The 22,417-nt window shown below is 62.6% G+C and overlaps 1 protein-coding gene across 1 annotated transcript; it reads right to left on the reverse strand.

Moving 5' to 3' along the window:
- Positions 1 to 131: 131 nt before the first annotated feature.
- On the reverse strand, positions 132 to 20,391 carry PCSK9 (proprotein convertase subtilisin/kexin type 9). Its single transcript, XM_070591334.1, is given in 13 exon segments — positions 132 to 1,967; positions 3,202 to 3,472; positions 4,948 to 5,288; positions 5,999 to 6,147; positions 6,462 to 6,644; positions 7,177 to 7,314; positions 7,317 to 7,359; positions 8,482 to 8,678; positions 10,129 to 10,261; positions 10,465 to 10,599; positions 15,016 to 15,138; positions 17,294 to 17,485; positions 20,107 to 20,391. Coding segments are annotated over 13 exon segments (2,385 nt in total). The 5' UTR covers positions 20,281 to 20,391; the 3' UTR covers positions 132 to 1,661.
- Positions 20,392 to 22,417: the final 2,026 nt, after the last annotated feature.

Genomic DNA, 22,417 nt, shown 5'->3' on the forward strand with positions numbered 1-22,417 from the left:
GAAGCTGCGGGGAGACACTGACCTATCCTAGGACAGGGACCAGGCCTTATCAGGTACTTGATTTCTTCAACCATTCGGGTGCTGGTACAAGCAAGGCATCATGCTGGACAAAGGCAGGCAAGTCATGACAGTTGTTTTTATTTTAAAAAGTCACCATATGATAAAAACACTACCAAACCCAGAATAAATATCTGCAAGTTACAAAAGCAAAACAGAGGTCTGGAAAAGCTCATTGCAATAAAAAGGCAAGCGAGAGAGCTGTTTACAAACCCAGACCGAAAAGATAAATGCATGCCTGTTTGTTTGCATGGGGCGGGGGGAGCTCGAGGAGGGGGAGTTGCCCCCCATCCCTCGGAGGGCGTCTCCACCTGGGTCACGCTGGATCAGCCAGTGCCCCCACCCCGTGCTCTGTCCTCAGTCACCTCGCGTCTGTGCGCCGAATCTGGGCTCATGTCCTGGCACCACCTCACTTTCCGTGTGAGCTTGGCAGGCACGCCCCCTCTCTGGTTCCCAGTTTCTCCCTCCCTAAAGCAGGGATGACAACATGTCCCGTGTGGGGTGGGCTCAAGGCCTGGGTGAGAGAAGGTGTATGGCCGGCATGGAGCCCTCCACTGCAGACTGAAGTCAGCCCGGGGGTGATGTCTCCCTGCCAGGAGCAGGCCGAGGGCAGCTGAGAGAAACAAAGGCACAGCCCAGATCACTGGGACCTGTCTCCAGCCTCTAGCTGGATCTCTCATGCTGCTGCTGGGGGCCCAGGGGTGGGTTCAGGAGCTAGGAATTTTATCAGTGAAAGCTGTCTTCCAGGAGGTGAGTCCTAACACAGGACTGGGAGGGCCCAAGGAGACCATGGACTGATGGAGAACTCTCCAGAGAAAGCAAGGACTTGAACCAAGGTCTCTTGGCAGCTGACCAGGGGCTCATTCTTCTGGCCTCAATGTCCTTATCTATCCAATGGATAGGCCAGGCCCTGCCCTTGTAACAGGGCTGCTCTGAAACTCTGAGGATGCCGGTGGAGAAGCACTCTGGGCATTGTGAAGCATTGGCAGGATCTGGGGAAGCATCCCGTCAGTGCCTACCCTCCACCCTGCACCCCTAGAGGCATGGAAAACTGGTCTTCCGTTAATCAGGAGCCCAAAGGGGCCCCCCAAGTGGGCAGGAAGTGAGGGGCCTCTCTGCCTTTCACACTCCCTTCCCCTGACTGATGCTTGGCCCCTGCCAGCCCTCAAGGTCCCCCTTGCTTCCCCACGTGAGGACTGTTACCCCTCGTGGAGGCCGGGGACTGCCTGCCTGATGTGGAGCAGAGGCTCAGAAAGGTCATTCTGCCCCCAAGTGTTGGCATCTTGGGAGCCGCTTGCAGGAAGCAGGGCATGGCTTGACCAGCGTTAATGGCCGAGTGCTAGGCACAGCCCTGCAGGGAGGGAGGGGCTGCCCAGTGCCTGCAGCCCTGCCACACCCAGCCTCCCTCAGCTCAGGCCTGGGAGGGGCTGAGAGAGCAGGTTGCCCCGGGCAGGGAGCGCTGCCCACCCCCAGCACCAGCAGCCTGTCCCCTGGGGCCCGGGCTGAGGACCCGGAAAGAAGGAGCCATTTCAAAGCTCAGACAAGACCTGGAACCCCAGCACCCGGGCCCGGCCCCCTTCCCTGTGCGTGCGTCCCCAGGGCTGTCACTGGGACTCCCAGGGGGCCTGCTCCGCTGAGGGCCAGCTCCTGCAGCAGATGGCCATCACTGTCGCCACCTCCTCCCCGGTGCCACCTCCTGTGCCGGCGTCCCAACTTCTCACCACACACGTGTCATCCACTGGGTAGGCCCCCAGGGTGCGGAGGGCCCCGGGGAGGACCCCACAGCCGGTCAGGGTCCAGCCCTCCTCACAGGCCACGGTGACCTGCTGGGGCCAGGGGACAAGAAAGCAAGTGTACAGCACGCAGGCTGTGAGCCAGGCCTGCGGGCCCAGGCGACGTCCACCTCCTCCCTAGTGCCAAACTCCTCCTCTTCCCCCAACACCCGTGCCCCATGCCTCCCCTCGGTCAGTGCAGCACCACCTATCCGGGAGCTCAGCAGGGACCGTGGCATCACCTGCCCCTCCTCTCGCCGCATCCAGCCCGTCAGACCCATGGGCTCCCCCTGCAGATTCCAGGACCCTCCATGCTGCCCTCTGGGCGGAGCCCTCACCACCTGGGCCTGGACCCTCACAGGAGCTGCCCAGTGGTCTCCCTGCTGCTGCCCGTGCCCCCCGCAGTCTCCTCTCCAATCAGCGTCGAGAAGGAGCCTGGTCAAATCCGAGTCAGATCACGGCCCCCCAGGCTCAGAACCCTGCACAGCTCCCACTCACTCGAGCAAAAGCCAAAGTCCTTACTGTGGCCCTCAGGCCCCACCTGACCGGGCCCTGTCCTCTCTCGGTTCCCCCACCCATTCGGTTCCACCTCACTGGCCTCCTGTCTGTTCCCGGTGCTCTCCAGGCCCGCCCCCACTCAGGGTCTTTGCCCTGGCTGTCCCTTCTGCCCGGAACACTGTTCCCTGGGATGTCCCCCACCTTCTCAGTGAGGCCCCTCCTGAGCACCCGCCCGCTCCCTTTCCTGCTGTTCTTCTCCGTGGCGTCCTCTAAGTCCTCTGTGAGACTGCTCCTCTGTGGACTGTCCTCCCACAGGGGTGGGCGCTCCAGGAGAGGAGAGCTTGCGGGGTCTGCATCCCCAAGGCCTGCGATGGTGCTGGAAGGCCGCAGCCCCCCACACCCGCCGCGCGAGCCCAGCGGAACCACGCCCCCCACCCCCACCCCGCCCAGCACCGCGCCATCCCCACCACGGTCCGCAGTCCTGGGCGTTAAACCCTCTGAGTTCCTGCGAGCGACTCCCGGCTTCCCGGCCCGGCCCCAGCGGCCCTTCAAGGAGCCTCGCGGAGCAGCTGTCCCTGCGGGTTGCCCTCAGCCGGCCGGTGGCCTCGCCCGTCTCGCAGGTCCCTCCTCCTCCTCCTGCCGCACTAGCCCAGGCGTCCCCTCCTCCGGGTCGTGACCAGCCCTCCCTGTGCTCCGCTGTCGCCGCGCGTCCTCCGCGGGGGCGCAGGGCCGGGGGCCGCTCACCGGCCCCCGAGGACACGCACCCGCGGCCACACAGCCCTGACGGCTGCCGACAGACGCCGCCACCCCCAGGCCACCCCCGATGCGCGCGGGTGTGGCGGCGACACAGACGCCGGCGCCGGCACCGTCACACGCCCCGGGCGCCAGGCGCCACCCCCCGCCCGCCCTCTTCACCTCTTCGGGGCCGCACCGCGCGCTCCCGGACTCGGCCCTCCAGCCCCTCCGGCCCCCGGGCGCGGCAGCAGGAAGCGTGCACGCTGGCCTCCTTGCGGCCCACACACGGGGCGCGCTGACCTCGCGGCGCTGCCGCAGGCCGCCCGGGGTGCCTGGGTCCTCCGCCTCCCCGTCGGAGCCTGCTCAGATGCTGGAAGGCCGGGAGAGCCTCTGTCTCTCCTCCCCGCCCCCGTCAGACTCCATCTCTCTAGGATCTGAGGCCAGAGCTGGGAAACCCGGAACAAGGTAAGGCAGGGAAGAGATGCCGGCATGAGCAACAGGATTCCTGGGTTCTCAACTCAACTCTGCTGCTGACATGCTGGGTGACCTTGGGAGAGCCACTCAACCTCTCTGAATCTTACTTTCTCAAGGAAAACATTGTGTCCTCTGCACCCAAAGATGGGGAGCACTGAGATGGGCTCTAAGGGCTGAGATGCTAGAGGAGGAGCCGGATCACCCCCAGACCCCTCCCGCCCAGCCAGCTGGGTGGAAGTGCAGGGGTGAACTTGATGTCTGTCTGGGGCTCTCAGGGCCTCCCTCCATAGGTTTGTGAGTCAGACACCCCGGCTATGAGACCATGGAGAGTGGTTACTCAGCTAGGCCAAGCCTCAGTTTCCCTGTGTGTAAAAGGCAAGCACACCTGCCCACAGGGAGGCTGTGTGCCAGCCCAGCGCCGGCACAGGGCACGTGCTGCGCTGTCGGGGATCACGGTTCCCAGAATCCCCTGTGTCCTGGCTGTGGGGCCTGGGGGAAGTCGCTCAGCACACCCGGGTGCAGTTCCCTGCGCTGTGGAAGGGGCCTATCCAGACGCCTACACGGACATGGAGCTGTGCGGCCGCGGGCTGCAGACCGGCATGGACCCCAGGCTTGTCTGCCGCACGCCCCCAAAGGGGAGAGTGACCGGAACACGATGGACCCCCACCAAGCCAGGCCCCCACAGAGCACGGCCGGCGCTGTCGGACCTGCTCGAGCCTCCGCCCTGGCCCAGGGCACCAGCCAGCTGATGGGCTCGTCCTTCCACTGCAAACTCAGCCTGCACACCTCGCAGCCGGCTCTTCCCGTAGCCGGGTCCTAACTTGTCGCCCTCCTGCTCCTAAACCTTCAGGGGCTCCCAGTACATGTTCGATGGAGGACCCGCTCTTGAGTCAGCTATGCCAGGCCCGTCGCCCGACATCTCTCCAGACTCTCCCCAGTACGGCCCATGCTCCATCCAAGCAGGATGGCTCAGCCTCCTCCCAACCTGAGGGGCACCCTCCCTGGACCCCCAACAAGGACCCCATCTGTGACTCCCTGCTACATGCCCAGAGTGTGCTTTTGACACAAGCTGGCCCATCCACAGTTATCCTACATCAGAGAGTGGATTTTAAAGCAATGAGTGATGCTGATGATAATGACAGCATTTATATTGTCCCAGAGCCATGCTGGGAGCTTAGCACCCATCATCCCCATTTTACTGATGAGGAACCTGAGGCACAGAGAGGTTAAGTAACTTCCCCGGGTCACACAGCTGTTGACTGGCACAGCCAGGATTAAACCAAGGTCAGCTCCACTTTCAGACGCAGCCTCTGAGCCACTGCCTGAACGGGCTCTCCTGCACTGTGCTGCCTGTTGGGAAGTGCCTGCCATGCTCCAGGCCTGGTGTTCCTAGTCTTACTCATTTCATGGCAACCCAGTGAGGCAGGTACTACCACCCTCCCTCTTAGGGAGGAGGAAGCGGGGCTGAGAGAGGAGAGGTTGCCTGCCCAGCTCGAGCGTGGCAGTCGGACTCCAGCACTGGAACAGCCGGGTGGGGCAGGATGCCTGCTCCCTGGGGGGGCCCCACCTCCCACATGTGAGGACATGGCCCTGCTGCTGGCAGCGGGCATGGGTCTCCATCCCGGCCTGGGCTGGCGGAGCCGTGTGGATGCTGCAGTTGGCCCGGGACAGCAGGCAGCACCTGGCAGTGGCGTAGACACCCTCACCCCCAAATGCGTTGTGGGCCAGGCAGACCCGCCTGCAGCCCTGGGTCTGAGAGACAGGACAGAAACGGGAGGCTGCTTCAGAGGGGCGCAGGGGCCACTCGGGCACCTGGTTCATGCCCTCAGCCCCTCCCCGTGTCCCTGCCCTGCCAGCCCCTTCTGGGGACCAGGAGCTCACTCCTGCCCAAGTCACACTGCTCCGCAGACGGGCAGCTCTTCCTGTGAGAATGTGCCTGGCGCTGAGAGTAGCTTCAAGTGCAGACCCGGAGCGCGGCCCCAGCCTGCTCAGCCACAGGGAACAGCCCCCCCACCCCCCCACCCCGACCCTCCGGCCTCGGCGGCCCTGCCACCAAAACGCCCGGCCAGACGGCATCTGTGCAACGCTGTGGCCTCAGCACCAATTCTCCTCTTTCGCTAGTTTGAGATTTCTCAGCCGCCGGTGCCACAGGTCGTCAGAGTGGGAAGCGCCCTGGAGCCCAGGGTCCAGAGGCGGCGCCCCCGGCACACACGCCGCCGCCCCGCCCCGCCCCGCCGGCAAGGGACCCCGTCGAGCCCGCAGAGTGTTCCGGGACCCCAGCGCGGCCTCTCCGGCAGCCCCCGCCGCGTACCATGAGAGGTGGCCCTCCCGCGCCAGCCCAGCCCCCGTGCAGGCGGGGGACAGAGGCTGACGGGCGTCACGGAGGGCTCGGCCTGATCCGGGCCTGGAAGCAGGCGCCCCCTTCAGGGCGGATGCTCGCGAAAGCGGCGGGTGCAGGTCACCTGGATGCGCTCGCCCCGCCGCCTCCCGCTCCCGGCGAGGCCGGAGCAGCCCAGCAGCTCCTCGTCCGCGGCGCAGCGGGCCAGGGTGCTGGCCGTGCGCAGGGACCCCGAGCGCGCCGACCACACGGTCCTGCAGAGCGGCTGCCCACCTGCGACAAGGCCGGGGTGAGCAGGGGCTGGGGAGGGCGCCTCCAGCAGGGCTGCGCTCACAGAGGGCTCGAGTCTCTCTGCCCGAGGCACGGGAGCCGGGCTGAAAGGACCCGATTCGTTCTCCGTTTGAGCGTGTTTAGAGGCCCGCGAAGCCCTCCCGGAGCGGAGCCGCCGCTTGGCCGTCTCCCGGGGGTGCAGGCGGCCTCCTTCCAGACGTGGGGCGCGGGGAGGAGGGGGGGAGGGGGGAAGGGAGGATGGAAAGAGGGGAGAAGGGAGGGGAAGGGAAGAGGGGGAAGGGGGGTAAGGGGGCCGCCCTGCTGATGTGCTCCTGGGGCATGGGGCGGCAGTGTGGCCACCAGGTTGGCGGGCAGCGCCTGCTGGTCCTTGGGGGACCAGGCCGCGTTGATGACGCCTCTGGCAGAAAAGCGGATGAGCCTCTGCCTCAGCTTGGCCAGGGGGAGCTCTGGCTCAGCGGTCAGCATCACAGCCACGATGCCTGGCGGCAGCCGGCAAACCATGAGATGTGGTGGCTGGCCCTCCTTCCCCCCAGGACTCCTCTCCTGGTGCACACACACATGCTCACACACGTTGCATGCACACGGACACAGCGCCCTGTTCCTCCTGAAGTTAAACTACCTGCAACTCCGGGCTCACTGAAAGCCACACAGTAAGACATCCTGCGTCCTGCACTCACATCTCTGGGCCTCGGCAGCTGCTGTTCTATTTGCCAGGTAAACTCCTATTCAGCCACCAAACCCCAGATCAAATGTCCCCACTCCAGGGAGGCCTCAGGCTGGCCAGGTGCCTCCCCTGGGTTCCCCTTGACACAGCCCTGCCTGCTCTGTGTTCCTTCTGTTTGTGCAATTGCCTCCCCATCAGACTGAGTGTCCTCGGGGGCACCATCATTGACTCATCTTTGGTCCCCCATGCTCAGCATAGAGCCTGGCACACAGGGTCCTGGTGCAGACCCTGCCTGCCAAAGGGGCTGTTCGAATCATGGGGGCTGAGGTGCCAGGGCGGCAACTCACCAGCCACGTGTGCCGTGGCCTGCGACGTCCCACTCTGCGAGGTGTAGCAGGTGCTGCAGTCACTGGAGGTGCCAATGATGTCATCCTCTGGGGCAAAGAGGTCCACACAGCAGCCAAAGTTGGTCCTCAGGACCCCCAGGTCACTGGCTGGTCCTGGGCACTGGTGGCCCCAACTGTGATGACCTGGGGAGGCGAGGGGGTGGGTGGCAGGTAGAGAAGGGCTGCAGGGACAGAGACTCTGCCAGCTGAGCTGGCCGACTGCTGTCTGCCGGGCAGATGTTTGAGTCCCATTCAAATATCCCCTCCGGAGGGAAACCTGACTCTACAGGTGGAACCCTGGCCCTGGGGCTACTTTCTGTCCCCGCCATATACATGCCAGGGACGGTCCCGAGGCCCCTGTGGGCTTGCATTCTAGTAGGGAGACAGGCAATAAACGAACAGTAGACCCTTCAGTGCATGGGGTGGCTCTCAGCGCTGCAGAGAACGCAGCAGGCGAGGTGGGCAGGCGTGCGGGCTCCAGTGACTTCATGTGATTTTAAATGCAGCAGCCGGGGAAGGCCATTCCCACCGGGCTCACGTCTGTGCCCTCCCTGCCCCCAAACCTCCCAGCCTGGGAAGTCCCTGACATTCCTTTCCCTTGGCACCCCCAGTGCCCAGAGAGCCTGACACCCAGTAGGTGCCCCACATGTGGCCGGAGGAACGGACAGCACAGCCTCGCCAAGCCATCAGCCCCTCCAGGCACACACACTGTCTCTGGGTTCACAGCCTGAACTGGCACTGCTGAGCGACCCTGGGCCTCGGCAGCTCAGGTGGTGCGGGGCTGGGGCCCATCATGCAGGGCCTGGGGGTGGACAGTGGGGAGGCCCTGAGGGTCCTGGGCAGGCGAGTGAGGTGGGCAGCTGTGAGTTTTAGGCCGAGCCCCTGGGGCCTTGTGGGGTGGCCTGGGGGAAGAAGCAGAGGGAGGGGGAGAGGTGAGAGCTGTGGGGTCAACCCAGGAGACAGCAGGATCCAGGACCAAGGTCACACGATGAGGAGAAGGGGCAGGGGGATTCAGGAGACATTCCAAGGGACGGTGGCCAGGGCATGGGATTGGCTGCATGGGGGGGTGGAGTGAGGACAGCAGTGCTCTCAAATGAGGACGGTGGCAGTTCAGGCTACCTCTCTGCCACCCAGGCTCCTGCACCAGGGTCCCCGACAACTCCTCCCAAAGCTTGCCCTCAGCCTCTGGGGACGGCACGACACCCGGCCCAGGAGCCTGCCTTCCCCTCCACTCTGGGGGCGCCTACCTCGGGAGCCGAGGCTGGCGTCGGGAGCCGAGGCTGGGGAGTAGAGGTAGGAGTCGTCGCAGAAGTTGCCGGCAGCGGCCACCAGCACCGCCCCAGTCCTCACCAGGCGCTGGCAGGCGGCATTGAAGGCCCAGCTGTACCCTCCTGCCAAGGGCAGCAGCATCACCAAGCGCCCAGTGGGCTAGGCCCACTGGCTCTTCCAAATGAACTCCAGACCTGAGGATAGAGCCAAGGCCACCCTGGGGAGCCACGCTCCCTCCCCCAGCCCCCTGGAGGCTGGTGCGGGGCTGGTCTGACGGTCAGCTTGGCCGGGCTGCAGGCTGGATGTTGGGCCACACGCCTGACTGCTGCTGTGAAGGCGTGTTGTAGGCGTGACTAGCACTTAAGTCAGGAGCCTGAGTAGAGCGGGGGGCGGGCCTTGTCCAACAGCTGAGGCCTCATGGGAAATGACTGAGGGCGTTTAAGGAGGATGGAATCTGTGTGCAGACGCCTTCAGACTCCAGACTGCGCCATCAGCTCCTGCCCTGCAGGTGGCAGCCCGCCCCAGTCCCTCGGAGAGCGCTCACCGGGTATACGGATACACGCACACGCCTCCTGTTGGTTTCATTGCTCTGGACACCCCTGAATGATGCATGCGGGAAGCGTGTTAACCACCACAGCACTGCCACAACTGGCCGCAGCTGACCACGGCCACGCGCCAGGACCGCTGAGTGCCTGAACACAGGAGCTTGCGCACTCCTCACAACGACACTGCTATTGGTGGGACCAGGGTCACCTAATGGGCAGGGGTCACTGATGCTCCCTTTAAAACCAAACATCAAAGCCGGTACCCTGACCAGGAGAGAATCGAGGCAGAGCTCCCTCCCCAGGCACGAGGCCAGCGCCTGACCTCAGCCCTGCAACCAGACCCACGGCTCCTCGGCCAGCCCAGGGGCTGCATCCACACAGGGCCGGGGGCTCACAGGGGAGGGCAAGCTCAGTGCCAGCACCTTCCCCAGTGATGTCCTCAGCTCTAGCTGTGTGACCCTGAGCAAGTCACTTCCCCTCTCTGAGCTGGTTTTATCAACCGTTTAACAGGTATCACAATGCCAGCCTCAGGGTGTGGTGTACAAAGTCCTTCACTCAAGATCTGGCCACAGGAGGGATTCAGTAAGAGAAAGCTCCTGCCCTCCTCTGTCCAGCGGCCCCCAGGGTCCCGGCTCTCTGCCGGACCTCACCAGAGGCCCACTGGCTGGACTGGAGGGAGAAACCGGCAAGAGTCTGGCAAAGTCTCTGCCGGTGCCTCCACTGTGTGTACCCTGCTGGAGCGGCCTGTGGGGCCCGGTCAGCCATGGAAGAGAGTGGCTGCCAGGTGTAGAGGTGAGCAGGCCGAAGACCAGGAAGTGTGCTCAGCTCACCTCCGCAGGGGCCATCGGGATCCAGAATAGCATGACAGAAGACATACCACGTCAAAGTGTTTGAAAAGAGGAGCCACATGACCCTGTGGAAAAACCACTGACCCAGGGTCAAAGGTGCACGACCCCAGCTGCTGAGCCCCTGCCCCCTGTGGGCCTCGGTGTCTCCATCTGTGCTCGTGTCCTCAGGGCTCTGTGGCTCTGGGACAGAGGCCGCCTTGGCCACCTTGGTCAAGAAGCCGCCTCCCACTCGGGCCAGCGCCGCCACTCACCTGCGAGGACACCGCTCACCGTGCCCTTGCCCTGGCAGTTGAGCACGCGGAGGCTGGTGCCCTTGGCCACGCCAGCATCATGGCTGCTGACCACACCCGCCAGGTAGGTGCTGTGGCTGTCACACTTGTCCGCCTGCTCGACCAACACAAGGCCCGTGTGAGGAAGCCCACTGCCCAGCGATATATCAGCAAGTGCTGGATGGGCCGCCCCACCCCACAACTGATGGCAGGGAGGGGACAGTGACAGCTGTGGAACAGCAGGACAGCCGTACACTCTGGGGTGGCAGTCACCACCCATCTCAGGTTCAGGGGTGAGGGACGGGCAGCCCTCCTTGCCTGTCTGTGGAAGCGCGTCTCGTCCTCCTCAGGCACATTCTCGAAGTCGGTGACTGTGACCCTGCCCTCAACTTCCCGGTGGCCGCTGTGCATGCTGGTGTCCAGGAGGTACACCTCCACCGGGCCGGCTCCGTCCTTCCAGGGCGCGGCTTGTGGAGCGGAGAGAATAACCAGGAGGTGAATGTAATCCTTAAAACAAACAAGCCACCTGCCTTGTCCCAGGCCCTGCCCAGGCACTCAAATATATTAACGCCTTTAACCTTCAAAAACTCCTCTCAAGGGACGCCCTTTTGTATCTTTCTTTTACAGACAAGGGAAAAGAGAGAGGTAAGGAGCTGTCCTAGGTCACAGCGCTGGCAGTGGTAGAGTCAGGCAGAGAACCAAATCGTCTGGCTCCGTAATACTAATATTAATATGAAATAACAATATGCACATTCAAAAAATAATAAATATAATGGCATAAAATTGGCCAAGGCCCTATTTGTGACTTTTCACAGCTCCCCGAGCCTGAAAGGCAGGCACGACAAGATCTGAAGGACAACACATTCTTTAAAAGGAGTAATAGGAATGTCTGGCCCTCGGAGCTGCCAGCCCCTTTCACAGAGAGGACACTGAGGCTGGCAGGGGGCGCCGGGGCCTCCCGGCTCCAGGGCCACGCTTCCTCACCAGGGCCCAGGACTGCTCGCCTTGGCTGTTTCCAGCCCACCCAAGTTGCAGCCTCGGAGGAAACAGCAGCACTGGGAAGTCACCAGGAGCCCACCCCCACCCACCATCATTTGCAGTCGGTCAGTCCAGACTCTCCAAGAAGCAGGCACAGGGTGGGATGAGGCCTGCAGGAGACTTATGGGGGAGAGCAACAGAGGTGGAGGGAGCAGAAAGCAGGGGCGACACCTGTGGACAGAGTAGGGGAGGAAGATCAGGGACGAAGAGCCCCAGACCCCAGAGCTGCTCTCGGAAAGTCCGGCCAGGCCGATGGGCCAGGGCCCAGGAGGGGGCCTCACCAGCAGGAACGAAGGGGTCGCTCAGTAACCGCCGGAGCACCCAGGAGATGCTGGCTGGACCCAAAGGGCGGCCTGGGGGCTGTCAGTCCCTCTGCTTGGGCAGCTGGCTCCACAGCCACTGCAGTAACCTCAGGAAATGTCCATATGCTCCCCTCAGGACAGAGGCGTGGCGGAGGCCGAGCGGGTGTCACCTCCCCGAGGCTGCCCCAGAAAAACAGCACCAACTCAGCAGACAGAACAGCAGAAGCTGAGCCTCACAGTTCCGGAGGCCCGGCGTCCTAAATCCAGGCATCGGCCGGACCACACGCCCCCCGAGGCTCCGGGGCACGATCCTTCCTGCCTCCTCCAGCTTCCAGCCAGCTTCCCTGACTTGGGTCTGCATCCCTCCCATCTGGACCTCGGCCTCATGGGGCCTTCCCTCCGTGTGTCTCGAATCTCCCTCTGCCTTTGTCTTATAAGGACACGTGTCATGGGGTCTAGAGCCCACTGCATAATCCGGATGATCTCATCTTACATCTGCAAAGACCTTCTTACCAAATAAGGTCACATTTGCAGGTTCTGGGTGGACGTATCTTTGGGGCCACCATTCAGCCCACTACAGAGCAGTTCAGTTGAGTGACAGCTCTGAGGCCAGGCCAGGCCAGCCCCCCGGCAGTGTCTTCCCTCCACACCATGTCACTTGTAAGGTGAAGAGCTAGAGCCGGTTTGAGCTGGTTTGAGCCGGCTGTCAGCCCGGCCTGTGGCCTGTGTGCACGCTGCCTGCCCTGCCCTGCCCCATGGCTTCCAGTCTCCGCAGGACCCTCCACTGCTCAGTCCCAGTGAGCACTTTGCTGCCTTCTGCATCCAGCGGACCGCAGCCCCTCCCGGGACGCAGGACAAGTGGAGCTGCTCGCTGCAACTCGGATCCCTCCCCAGCCTAGTATTAGTTTTTGTTCATCACTGAGCACCTATCACATGCCAGGTGCCACGCTGGGAAGAGGTGGGGTGAAGCGGGCTCTGAGCTCAGACCTGAGGACATCGGAGGCCAAAGGGCGCTGGCCACCCCAGAGGAACCACCAGATGGTGAGCCAGGCTGTGAAAGATTGAGGAGGCAGATGCATGATGAGGCCGGGGAGGTGGGCAGGGGCCAGATGGTGCAGGACCCATAAGCCACGCCCAGTGTGCTCCAAGCAGAAGCCCAGCTGGCTGCTGGGGACACAGACGCTCGGCAGCCAGTCCAGGGTCTGCCCTCCAGACAGGGTAAGAGGGATGTTTCTGCCTGTAGACGTTAACCGACACAGGCCACGCATCTAGGAGAGCGAGCCGGCGAGCTTCAGCCCGTGCTCCTCAGGCGCGTGGGGAGGAGGCTGAGGAGGCCGTCGTGTCAACCCAGGCGAGAGTCTGCCCAAGGCCCACCCATGCCAGGGACCACCATCTGCTCCAGGAGCTGTTCCTGGGCCGCTCAGGGGTGACGGGACCACTGTGAGGTCACAAGCAAGCTGAGCTTGGCAAGGGCCCGGCTGTGGCCCCAGCAGAGGGTCCAGGCTCAGGGAGGCAGCTTCCGCCCTCTTCAGGACTGGAGAGTAGCCGCTCCCGCCCACGACCTGACTGCTGGCCCTCTGGCACAGGGACAGGAGGCTGTGAGCGTGGCCGACGGGGCGAAGGGGCAGCTCCTGGTGAGATGCTGCCAGGTGAGAGGCTCCGGCACGGAACGCCCCCACAGTCCCCTACTCCCTCCACAGCTCGAGCAAAGCACAAGCCAAGGGCAGCCAATGAGACGCCAGACAGGGCAGGGCCAGCTTGGACGGGACACAGGGCCTGTTGGGCCCTTCCCAGAAGCCATCACTCTACCCTCACATCCTCCCCATGTGAGGTGGGGACTACTGTTGTCCCATGTCACAGAGGGGGAAAGTGGCCTCAAGAGGAGTTATCACCCTCAGGGGCACAGGGACTTTGGAATGGCCTCATCCAGCCTCTGGCCTGCTGCGGGAAGCTCTGTGGCCTCTGGCAGGTGGCTGCCCGGTCCTGCTTGCATACCTCTAGAGTGGGGAGCTCACTCCTTCTCGCCAGGCAGGCCCTGCTGTGCCTGAGAAGCTCAGACTGTAGCCAAGGCCCAGGCCCCCACTCCTTGCCCTTCCTCTGGGTCTCCTTCCCTCCTGCCTTGGGGCTTCCATCCATGGCCTCTCCTCTGCTTGCACAGCCGCCCCTTTGCGTGGCTAATGATACTCTGCAGGTCTTGGCTTGAACATCGCCTCCTCCAGGAAGCCTTTTCTGCCCCTCAGCAGTTGTGGGCCTGCCCTTTCCACACCTCACCGCAGGGGGACTTTGTCATGCCCCTACCCCAGGCAGAACCATCAGCGCTAAAGAAGCGGATAGACCTGCTCCGCACACGGGACGCTCTGCGGGCAGAGCCAAGTCCAGCTCATTCGTCTCTGCATCCCCAGTACCCATCAGGGTGCCTGCAGCACGGAGGCTGCTCGAGGGCTGCTTGTGGAACAGAAGAAGAGAACAGAGAAGGGCTGACGTGACAGCCTCACAACATACCCCACAGGAGAATGTCTGCAGAGCAGAGGGCGCAGGCCCTCAAACAGCCCCCGAGGGAGGGACTACCATTGCCTCCCTTCTGCAGAGGAACCTGAGGCTCAGAGAGAGTCAGTGACTTATCCAAGGTCACACAGCTTAAGAGTGCTGAAGTCTAGGTTTGAGGGCAGCAGTCGTCCCCAAAGCCTGTGCCTGTCCCCCCTTGCACCATGTGGCCTTCTCGTGAAGGAAGGGTCTTCTCCTGGCCCAGAGAGCCCACCCCCCACCATCTGCTGAGCTCTGCCCCACCCCAGCCCAACAGCTCCTCATCCCGCCAAGCCCTTCTGTGACTCCAGATGGGCTCCATGCACCTGCCTTCCATTCTAGCCATTTCCCACAACCACTGGGAGCACGGGAAGGAAGGCAATCCACGGGCGTCCCAGTGGGGGAGGAGACGGGCTGTGTCTGCTTCTGGCCTAGGGGAGTGCAGTGGATTGAATGATGGCCCCCAAAAAGGTATGCCCACATTCTAACCCCCAGGACCTGTGACTGTGACCTTCTTTGGAAAAAAGGTCTTTGCAGAAGTGTTTAAGTTAAGGATCTCCAGATGAGAGCATCCTGGATTACCCAGGTGGGCCATAAACCCGGTAACACATAAGAGACAGAAGAGGAGAGATGCACCCAGAGAGAAGGCCCGGTGAAGGAGGAGGCAGAGATGGGAGCGATGCAGACACAGCCAAGGAACCCCGCGGTCACCAGAAGCTGGAAGGGACAAGGAAGGATTCTCCCCCCAAGACACCAGAGGCCCTCTGACACCTGGATGTCAGACTTTTAGAGAGTGGGGGAGGGGCTCACTCAAGGAAAGACTACTGCCTTCTACCTGGAGCAAGAGGAAGGCGCTGAGGAGGAACGAGACAGAGGAGGGGTCCATGGAGGCAGCCCCCGCACTCTGAAGCCCCTGAGGGGGAGGGCCACCACAGGGAGGGGAGAGAGGCAGGTGGACTCGGCTCGAATGCAGAGGGGCAGGTGCAGCCAGGGCCTTACTTGGGGCGGGGTGGTGGTACTCATCCTCCTGGGGCCGCACAGGCATAATGCGCTCCAGGTTCCATGGGGTGCTCTGGGCAAAGACGAAGGAGTCCTCCTCGATGTACTGGACGTGGGGCAGCCTCAGGGCCTCTAGAAGCCAGATGCCGGCTCTGCTTCAAAAGCCATTTGGCCAACAGCAAACACAACCACAGCCCTTGCCCCACCTGATCAAACCTGTCCCGAGTCACACCCCACACCCTCCCAGCTGTCCCAGCGGGTCTCCTCCTGGCGCCGGGGTGTCCTCACTCCAGCAGGCTGCTGGGCCCGGCGCTCCGACATCTCAGCAGCCGAGCCCCACACAGCACGCCCGGCGCGGAGGGTCCTTTAAGGAAGGATTCTGAACTCGACGTGTCATCTGGGGAGCCAGGCAGTGCCCAGGCCCTGGGCAGGCTGGACCTGGACTCCAGCCCACTAACGGCACTGGTCATCCTGCGTGCCCCCAGATCCACTCCCCACCCTCTCCGCCCACCCTGCGCTGGGCAGCCGACCCTGCGACCAGCAGCACCCAGCACCCTGCGGCGGCTTCTGGCTGGGCTCAGCCTGGGGAAGGCACCAGCAGGAGTCTGGGGATAAGCGGGCGTCTTCTGCACCCCCTCCCCTCAGGGCAGGGCTGCCAGTGGCTTTGATCTCCGGTGACCACAGCTCCCCCTAGCAGCCCATCCTCCAGGCCGCCAACTCCCGCCTGCAGAGGCAACACTCTTTCCTCTTCCCACCCTTCCGACCCAGAGGCTACAACAGCTGGCCACCGCACCACACACTAAGGGCACTCCCCAGTACATCTGCGGTGGCCCCACACTCTGGGTGCCTCGGTCTCCCAGGAGGCTCCCTAACCTGCCCATATCTTCTTTCTGTGCTCAGCATCTGCTTAAACACCTCGCAATCACACTTATCCGCATGAGACCATTCCCATCATCCCGTGGACCTACGGGCCGGGGACTGAGACCCAGCACGGAAGGGACCAGCCCCCTGCTACACAGACAGGAAGAGCCGAGCTGGGATCGACCTCAGGCTGCTGCAACACCAGAGCCGGCTCGGCTCTCGATGGCAGGCGTGCATCCGCGGCTCAGCCCCGCCCCTCTGGGAAGCCACCCTGCATGCCCTGGGGGCCGTGCCCACCCTCTGGTGCTCTGGGAGCACCTTATCCCTTCCTCCCCCGTGCCTAGCACAGCACAGCCCAGTTGACTGTACTGGCCACCACGTCAGGCTCTCCTTCTGAAATGGGAGCTCGAGGGCAGGCCTGAGGCTGGCCAGCACACAATAGGTGCTTAACGTGTGTTGAGAAGGCTGGTTGAAGGCATTTACTTGCCTGTCACCCCTAATAGACTAAGGAACCCCAAGAGCAGGGACCTTGTCCAATCCATGTCACTGCCCCCCCAGGACTTGGCACAAAGCAGCGCGGACCCGCAGTACGGAGACCTGAACTGACCCGGGCAGCAGGGGAGCAGCCGAACAAAGAGACCTGGGTCCAAACGCCAGCTCTGCCACTCGCAGGTCATGTGACCTTGGGCAAGAGCCTGTCCCACTCTGGGTCTCTGTTTGCAGGAAGCTGTGACACACCCCAGCCCAGTAGAGAATCCATGTGACAACGGAACCGTGTGTTCTCACCCAGTTAGGAGAATAGGGGAGCAACGGGGCTGGGCACAGGGGCAGAGGCTAAACCAAGAAAGGCCTTTAAGATTTGCATGTGAGGCGCTAGGACAAGGGAGAGGCATGGGAAGGCCACAAGTCCTCGGCTGCCCAGGCCCCCCTCTGCCCCTCGGCCAAAGGGGTGACATGGGGGCCAAGCTGGAGGGGAAGAGCCTGCCTGTCCTACGGGAGGACCCTTACAGTGAATAGCGCCAGCTTCACAGGAACTTGGCTCTTCAGTCACGCTGTTGTAAAATGACTCAGGCCCCACTAACGTCCCAGGGCCTTGTCCCACAGGCAGCAGGTGCATCAGCACAAGGACGGCTAGCAGGCAGGCCATGAGGTTGATCCCAGCTCTGCCCTAGCCGGCTGTGTGGTCCCTTCTGAACCTCGGTCTCCCCATCTTTCAAATGAAGATGGACGTACCACTGGGGTACGGCTAGGCTTAAAAGGCATTCTGTACATACAGCCAGGAGTCACTAGGCTTGGTACCCGGTAAGTGTCAATAAATGTTTGCTGTCACCTGATTTTCAGCAAGGGGCACACTAAGGGCAGTCCCCAGTACGTCTGCGGTGGCCCCACACTCTTGGGAAGTACCACGTGCAGAGCTGGCTCACCAGGTCCAGCAGGTCACTGCTCATCTTCACCAGGAAGCCGGGGAAGAGCCCGTGGAAGACGTGCAGGATCTCGGCGCAGTAGCCCTGATGGGCGGCTCGGGCCTGCAGGCAGCGGGCAGTGCGCTCTGGCTGCGAGTGCGGGGTCTCCTCCCTCAGCACCACCACGTAGGTGCCTGGCAGCCTCCAGGCATCCTGGCCCCGAGGAGTGATACACGACGTTCAAAAAGAACCGTAATAACGCCACAAGAGCTCTACTCGCCTCTGCGTACAAAGCAAAATTAGAGCAAAGGGAGCACAGGCGAGTGCAGAGCCGGAAAGAGAAGCCACCAAACCAGCACTAAGACACACTGACCCCGCGCAGACCAACTATCAGTGTTCACACACTTCCTACATCACTCTCGAATTTGCGGTCAGGCAGAAACGGGAATGCGGGCTAGACTCCACCACAGGTGCTCCTCCGCACCTGCCCCAGCTCCCTGTGCGCCCACCAAGGCCTGTCCACACTTGGAGGCCCTGCCTGGGGCCTTCCTAGCTCCCCAGTCAGAATAAATCCCTTCCTCCCCATTCTAGTGCATCCATGACCCTTCTGCGGCAGCCCCCAAAATGTGGACCTGAATAGTTACTGGCTGAGTGGCCATGGGCAAGTCACTCAACCTCTCTGAGCCTCAGATATCTCCTCTGTATTGTAGAGACCGCAACACCAACGGAACAGGCCCACCAGGAGGCTGAGAGGCGTCTGTGGAAAGCAAATGCAAAGAGACGCTCTGCAAATGCAAAGGGACCGGCTGATGGAGTGAGCAAGGGTGGGCGGCCCTCACCCGGGAGGGAAGGCTCCAGGCCGCCGTCGCAGGAGCAGACTGTGCACTCGGCTCTCACCTGTGCCTGCTGCTCTCAGACCTAGACGCCTGCTCAAGAGCCCCCACTGGCCCCTGGAGCCCGACAGCTGGAGTCCATGCTCCCGGCGCCTCCCGGGTCCCCACGGTCTCCACCTCTGCAGCCTCATCTCCGTCCGGGCACCGTGGACTTCACCCCAAGGAGGAGAGAGGCCACAGCCTCTACCCAAAGTCTTAGGGTCAAATGGGTGTCCAGAGTCATCCTGATTTGGATTTCAGGAAGGGCAGTCAGAGTGCCAAAGGGAGTCTGGAGCAGCAAACTGTAATCTATGCATTGAAATGTACGAACATGAGTATTCACAAAGGTAGGATAAATCATGAATAACCTCATGCCGGTTCAGGTCAGGTCACCACCAAATAAACTACAAAAAACCTTTTGGTTTTTGGAACATTCAGAAGGCGGCTAAGGGACTGTGGACATGTGCTCCCCATTCTCTACCTCTGGCTTTCCCAGCTCTGTGCTTTTGTTCACGCTACCCTCTCCCCTAGAATAAAATTCCCCTGCCACCTTCATCTGTTAAACTCCTAATTATGCTTCAAAGGCCCATCTAAAATGCCCTCCGCTAAATGAAAATCTAGTGAATTGAGAGGGCACTCTGTGCAGTGGAAGGAGAGTTCTCCTGGAAGCCGAGTTCTAATGCACCAAGGGGGTGAACCTCCTCTCTCGGGGCCTCAGTTTCTCCTGAGGAAAATAAAAGGATTGGTGTAAAATCCTTCTCTGCCTGCCGAAAATATTTTCATTCTAAATTCAAGTCCCACAAAATAGCCATTGAAAGAACGAATAAATGAACTTCAGAGGTTCCTGTTCCAAAGGTCCACCAGAGGACAAGCAGCCGCAAGCGCTCATTCAGGAGGTTGTCCCTCCTCTGCTTGCTCACTTCTGGGGGGGTCGGGGAGACTCACGACTTCTAGAACAGATATTTTGGGGAATAGTGACCTGGAATGCCCTTATCCTTGCCACAACCCAGCGACATCCTTCTAGAAGGTGAAGGGCTGGGGAACCAGCAAGAGGGCGCTCTGACCAGTGAACTTCCCTCTCCTATGTGAGCCAGACAAGAGGGCCCCCCTGCCCGGCGCTGACTCCCACCGGGCCGGGTGCTGGCCCTCGCAGCCGCCGGAGCCCCGGGAAGGGCGGAGCCGGAGGGCACGTCAGCCGGGGGCCGGGGGCCGGGGGCCGGGGCCGCCCCGCCCACCCTCGGCGCGCCAGCCGCTGGAGCCCGGACGCCCCTCCCCGGCCCAAGCCCCAGGGACCCCGGCCGCGCCTCGGGAATAACTCGGCCTCTTCCACTTCAGTTTTGTTTTTTTCAGCTGAAAAAACTACAATACTAGAATATGAGGTCTGTGGCTTGAAGAAATTGCCCCCCGCCCCTATCTTTCGGGGTCTCTCCCGCCCCACCCCTGTCTGGACAATGCCCGCTCTCTCCAAGACCCCCACCCGCGCGCCCCCACGCACTCCCCGCCACGCACACCCGCCGCTGCCCAGATTCCCCGAAGCGCGTCAGGACCACAACAATAGCGAGCCTGTTCCCTCGTTCCGGCGCTGTTCCAAGCGCTTTCCAGGCATCAACGCCCTGACCCGCGGGAGCCGGCGGTGCGGAACTTCTGACACCCGCGGCGGTCCGGGCAGCGCTCTGCTCGCCCTGTCCCGCGCCTCGGGTCGCTCACCCGCGCGCACCTCCCCGCCGCCCGGCGCGGCCGCGCGCCCCAGCGCAGCCCCGGACAGCCGCCGTCCCCGACCCCCACCGTCCCGCCTGCAGGCCCCAGGATCCGCGCCAACCCGTCGCCGGGTGTGCAGAGGACCCTCGGAGACCTTCACTCCTGCCTCTGCCTTACATGGGGGAAACTGAGGCCGGAGAAGAGACGTCAACCGCATGGGTCCCCGCGGCGGGTTCGCCGCCGACTCCCACCCCGGCGCCGTACCTTGGCGCAGCGGCGGAAGGTGGCAGTGGCCACCTACTGGGCCGCGTGGGCCGGGCCGTCCTCCTCGGACCGCAGGGCCAGCACCAGCTCCTCGTAGTCGCCGTCGTCGGGGTCGTGCGCGCGGGCGCCCGCGGAGCCCAAGAGCAGCAGCAGCAGCGGCCACCACGTGCCCATCGCGGGGGGAAGAGAGGTGTGCGTTCTGGCAGGGGAACCCAGGAGCAGCGCGCCGTGCACGCCGGCCGCGCCCTGCGCCCTGCAGTCTGGGGCACCGTGCGTTCGCGGGAGCTTGAGACCCGGCGGGGACAAGCGCACGAAGGCGCCGTCTCACTGCCTGGGTCGCTCCTCCGGGCTGGACCGCGAGCTGAGCGGCGCTGCGCGCTCTGCAGCCGCGTGCGCCTCGACGCCCCGGCGGAATGCTTTTAGGGTGTGGGGGCGCGACGCCCAGGGCCGGCGAGATCACGCCACCCGAGCCCCATCGGACTACCTGATTAAACATTAACGGAGCCCCCGGCCTGAAGCATCGGGTTTCGGCCCCGCTCTCCCCACCAGCGTCAGGTTACGCTCAGAGGGAGGATAAAACAATCCCAAATCCTAATTGGGCTGGAAGGCGGCCCACGCTCCGGAAGCGCCTTCTCTCCGCCCCTCACCCTGAGCCCGGCGTGCGGCGCCGTCTCCCCGCTTGGTTGAGCCCACGTCGTCGGCGTCTCTGGGGTCGGCCTTGTCACTGGCCAGCCACCCCTCTCGCCTCCCCCGAACCATGTCAATCCACTCCATCCGGGCGCCCTGCTCGCCGCCGCCGGTGACCGCAGACTCCTCACTGCCCCCCTTCTCCACTGGGAATTCTCCCCGCTGGCCTCCGCATGGCATCCTTCTAAACTCAGCCCCGAGCCCTCCGGGCTCTGCCCCTGGTGCACTGGGCACACCGACCTCGCCAACTAGCCGTTCCTTGTACATACTGCAGCTTTTACTTCCCAGCCAGCACTAATCTCCTACATGCATTTCTGGGGATTTATTCTACAAAGATTCCCATTGTTTAATCCGCAAAGCTGTCGTATATGCACATTCAAGAATTCCATTGTAGGCGCAAGCTCAGTGTTCCAAGCGATTCTTCTTGCACATTCCTCTTCACACCATGTCCAAGAACGCAATTGGACACGCACCCGCGAACACCCTCTGTGTGCCAGGGGAAGGATGCTGGGACGGAGCAGCGGCCACTCGCGGGTGTGCAGCAACTGCCGCTCCTCCCAGAAGGGCCAGCTGGGAAGGAACAAAGGAGGCCGGACGACCCCACTTTGTGGACACAGAGGGTTCTGAGTGAAGTGACTGACCCTGGCCTGGGGTTCTGGACTCCAGAGTCAGTGCCCTTTCCACCTGCTTGCAAGCGCCTCACTCCAGCAGTCTGATTGAACAAAGACTATGCAACCAGTGGGGTGACATTGACCTCCACGAGGCCAGGGCCTGTCCGCGTGCTACTTCCGTGGAACATCCCACCATCCCTGGCACCCACCATCCCTGGCACGGAGTGGGAGCTCGTTAGCTGTTTGCTAACGTTAGCTCCTGGCTCTCCACAGGCAGCGGAAGCTTCCTTCCTGTCCCAGGGAAGGGAGCTATATCTGAACTGTGCTCCAGCAGCCTCCTCTCACGGCCTCCTGACAGAGAGGTGCCCGCTCTCCTGGTGCTCCCCTATGGGACACCGGCTTCCCACCCACCAGGGGCTCTTAAATTGTCCCCAGAGGGTGATCAAGCACATGCACAGAGGGACCCCATGTTCCCAGGCGGAGGAAGGGGGCACTGGGAGTGTGCAGTGGGAGTGTTGGATGGACATGGGGGAGCAAGAAAGCCCCGCAGGCACCTCGGGCTCTCTGACAGATGGAACCAGAGGGACAGTCACTTCTCATCACATATCCTCCGCTGCACGCTTTGAGGGGCCAGCCCCAGCTAGGCCTCCTACCACGTGGCAGGGCTTCCGTCCCTTAGTAATTATACACGCATACACACACACACTCAAGTTGCCTGAGGCAGCTGTGTCAGCTTCCTCTTCGCAGATCTGTTGCCTTCGCCCTGGCCGGCTAATAACGGCCTGCTCCCCTGAGAGGTGCAGGGGTCTGGTAAGACAGAAGCCCCCTCTGCTCGTCCCATCCACTCAAGTGCGTTCTGGGCCGACACCCATCCTTTCCTCCTCCTTCCTTTCTTCCTTTTTCAGGACAGAGGGAACCATCCTCCTGTCCAGCGCTGACCCTCCCCTGCCAGAGTCTGGCCTCCTCACAGATCTGCCTCCACTCCCTCCTCTCGCCCTCCTGTCTCCGAACTC

The sequence above is a fragment of the Equus przewalskii genome, chromosome 2 (genome assembly GCF_037783145.1).
Source record: "Equus przewalskii isolate Varuska chromosome 2, EquPr2, whole genome shotgun sequence".
Lineage (NCBI taxonomy): Eukaryota > Metazoa > Chordata > Mammalia > Perissodactyla > Equidae > Equus > Equus przewalskii.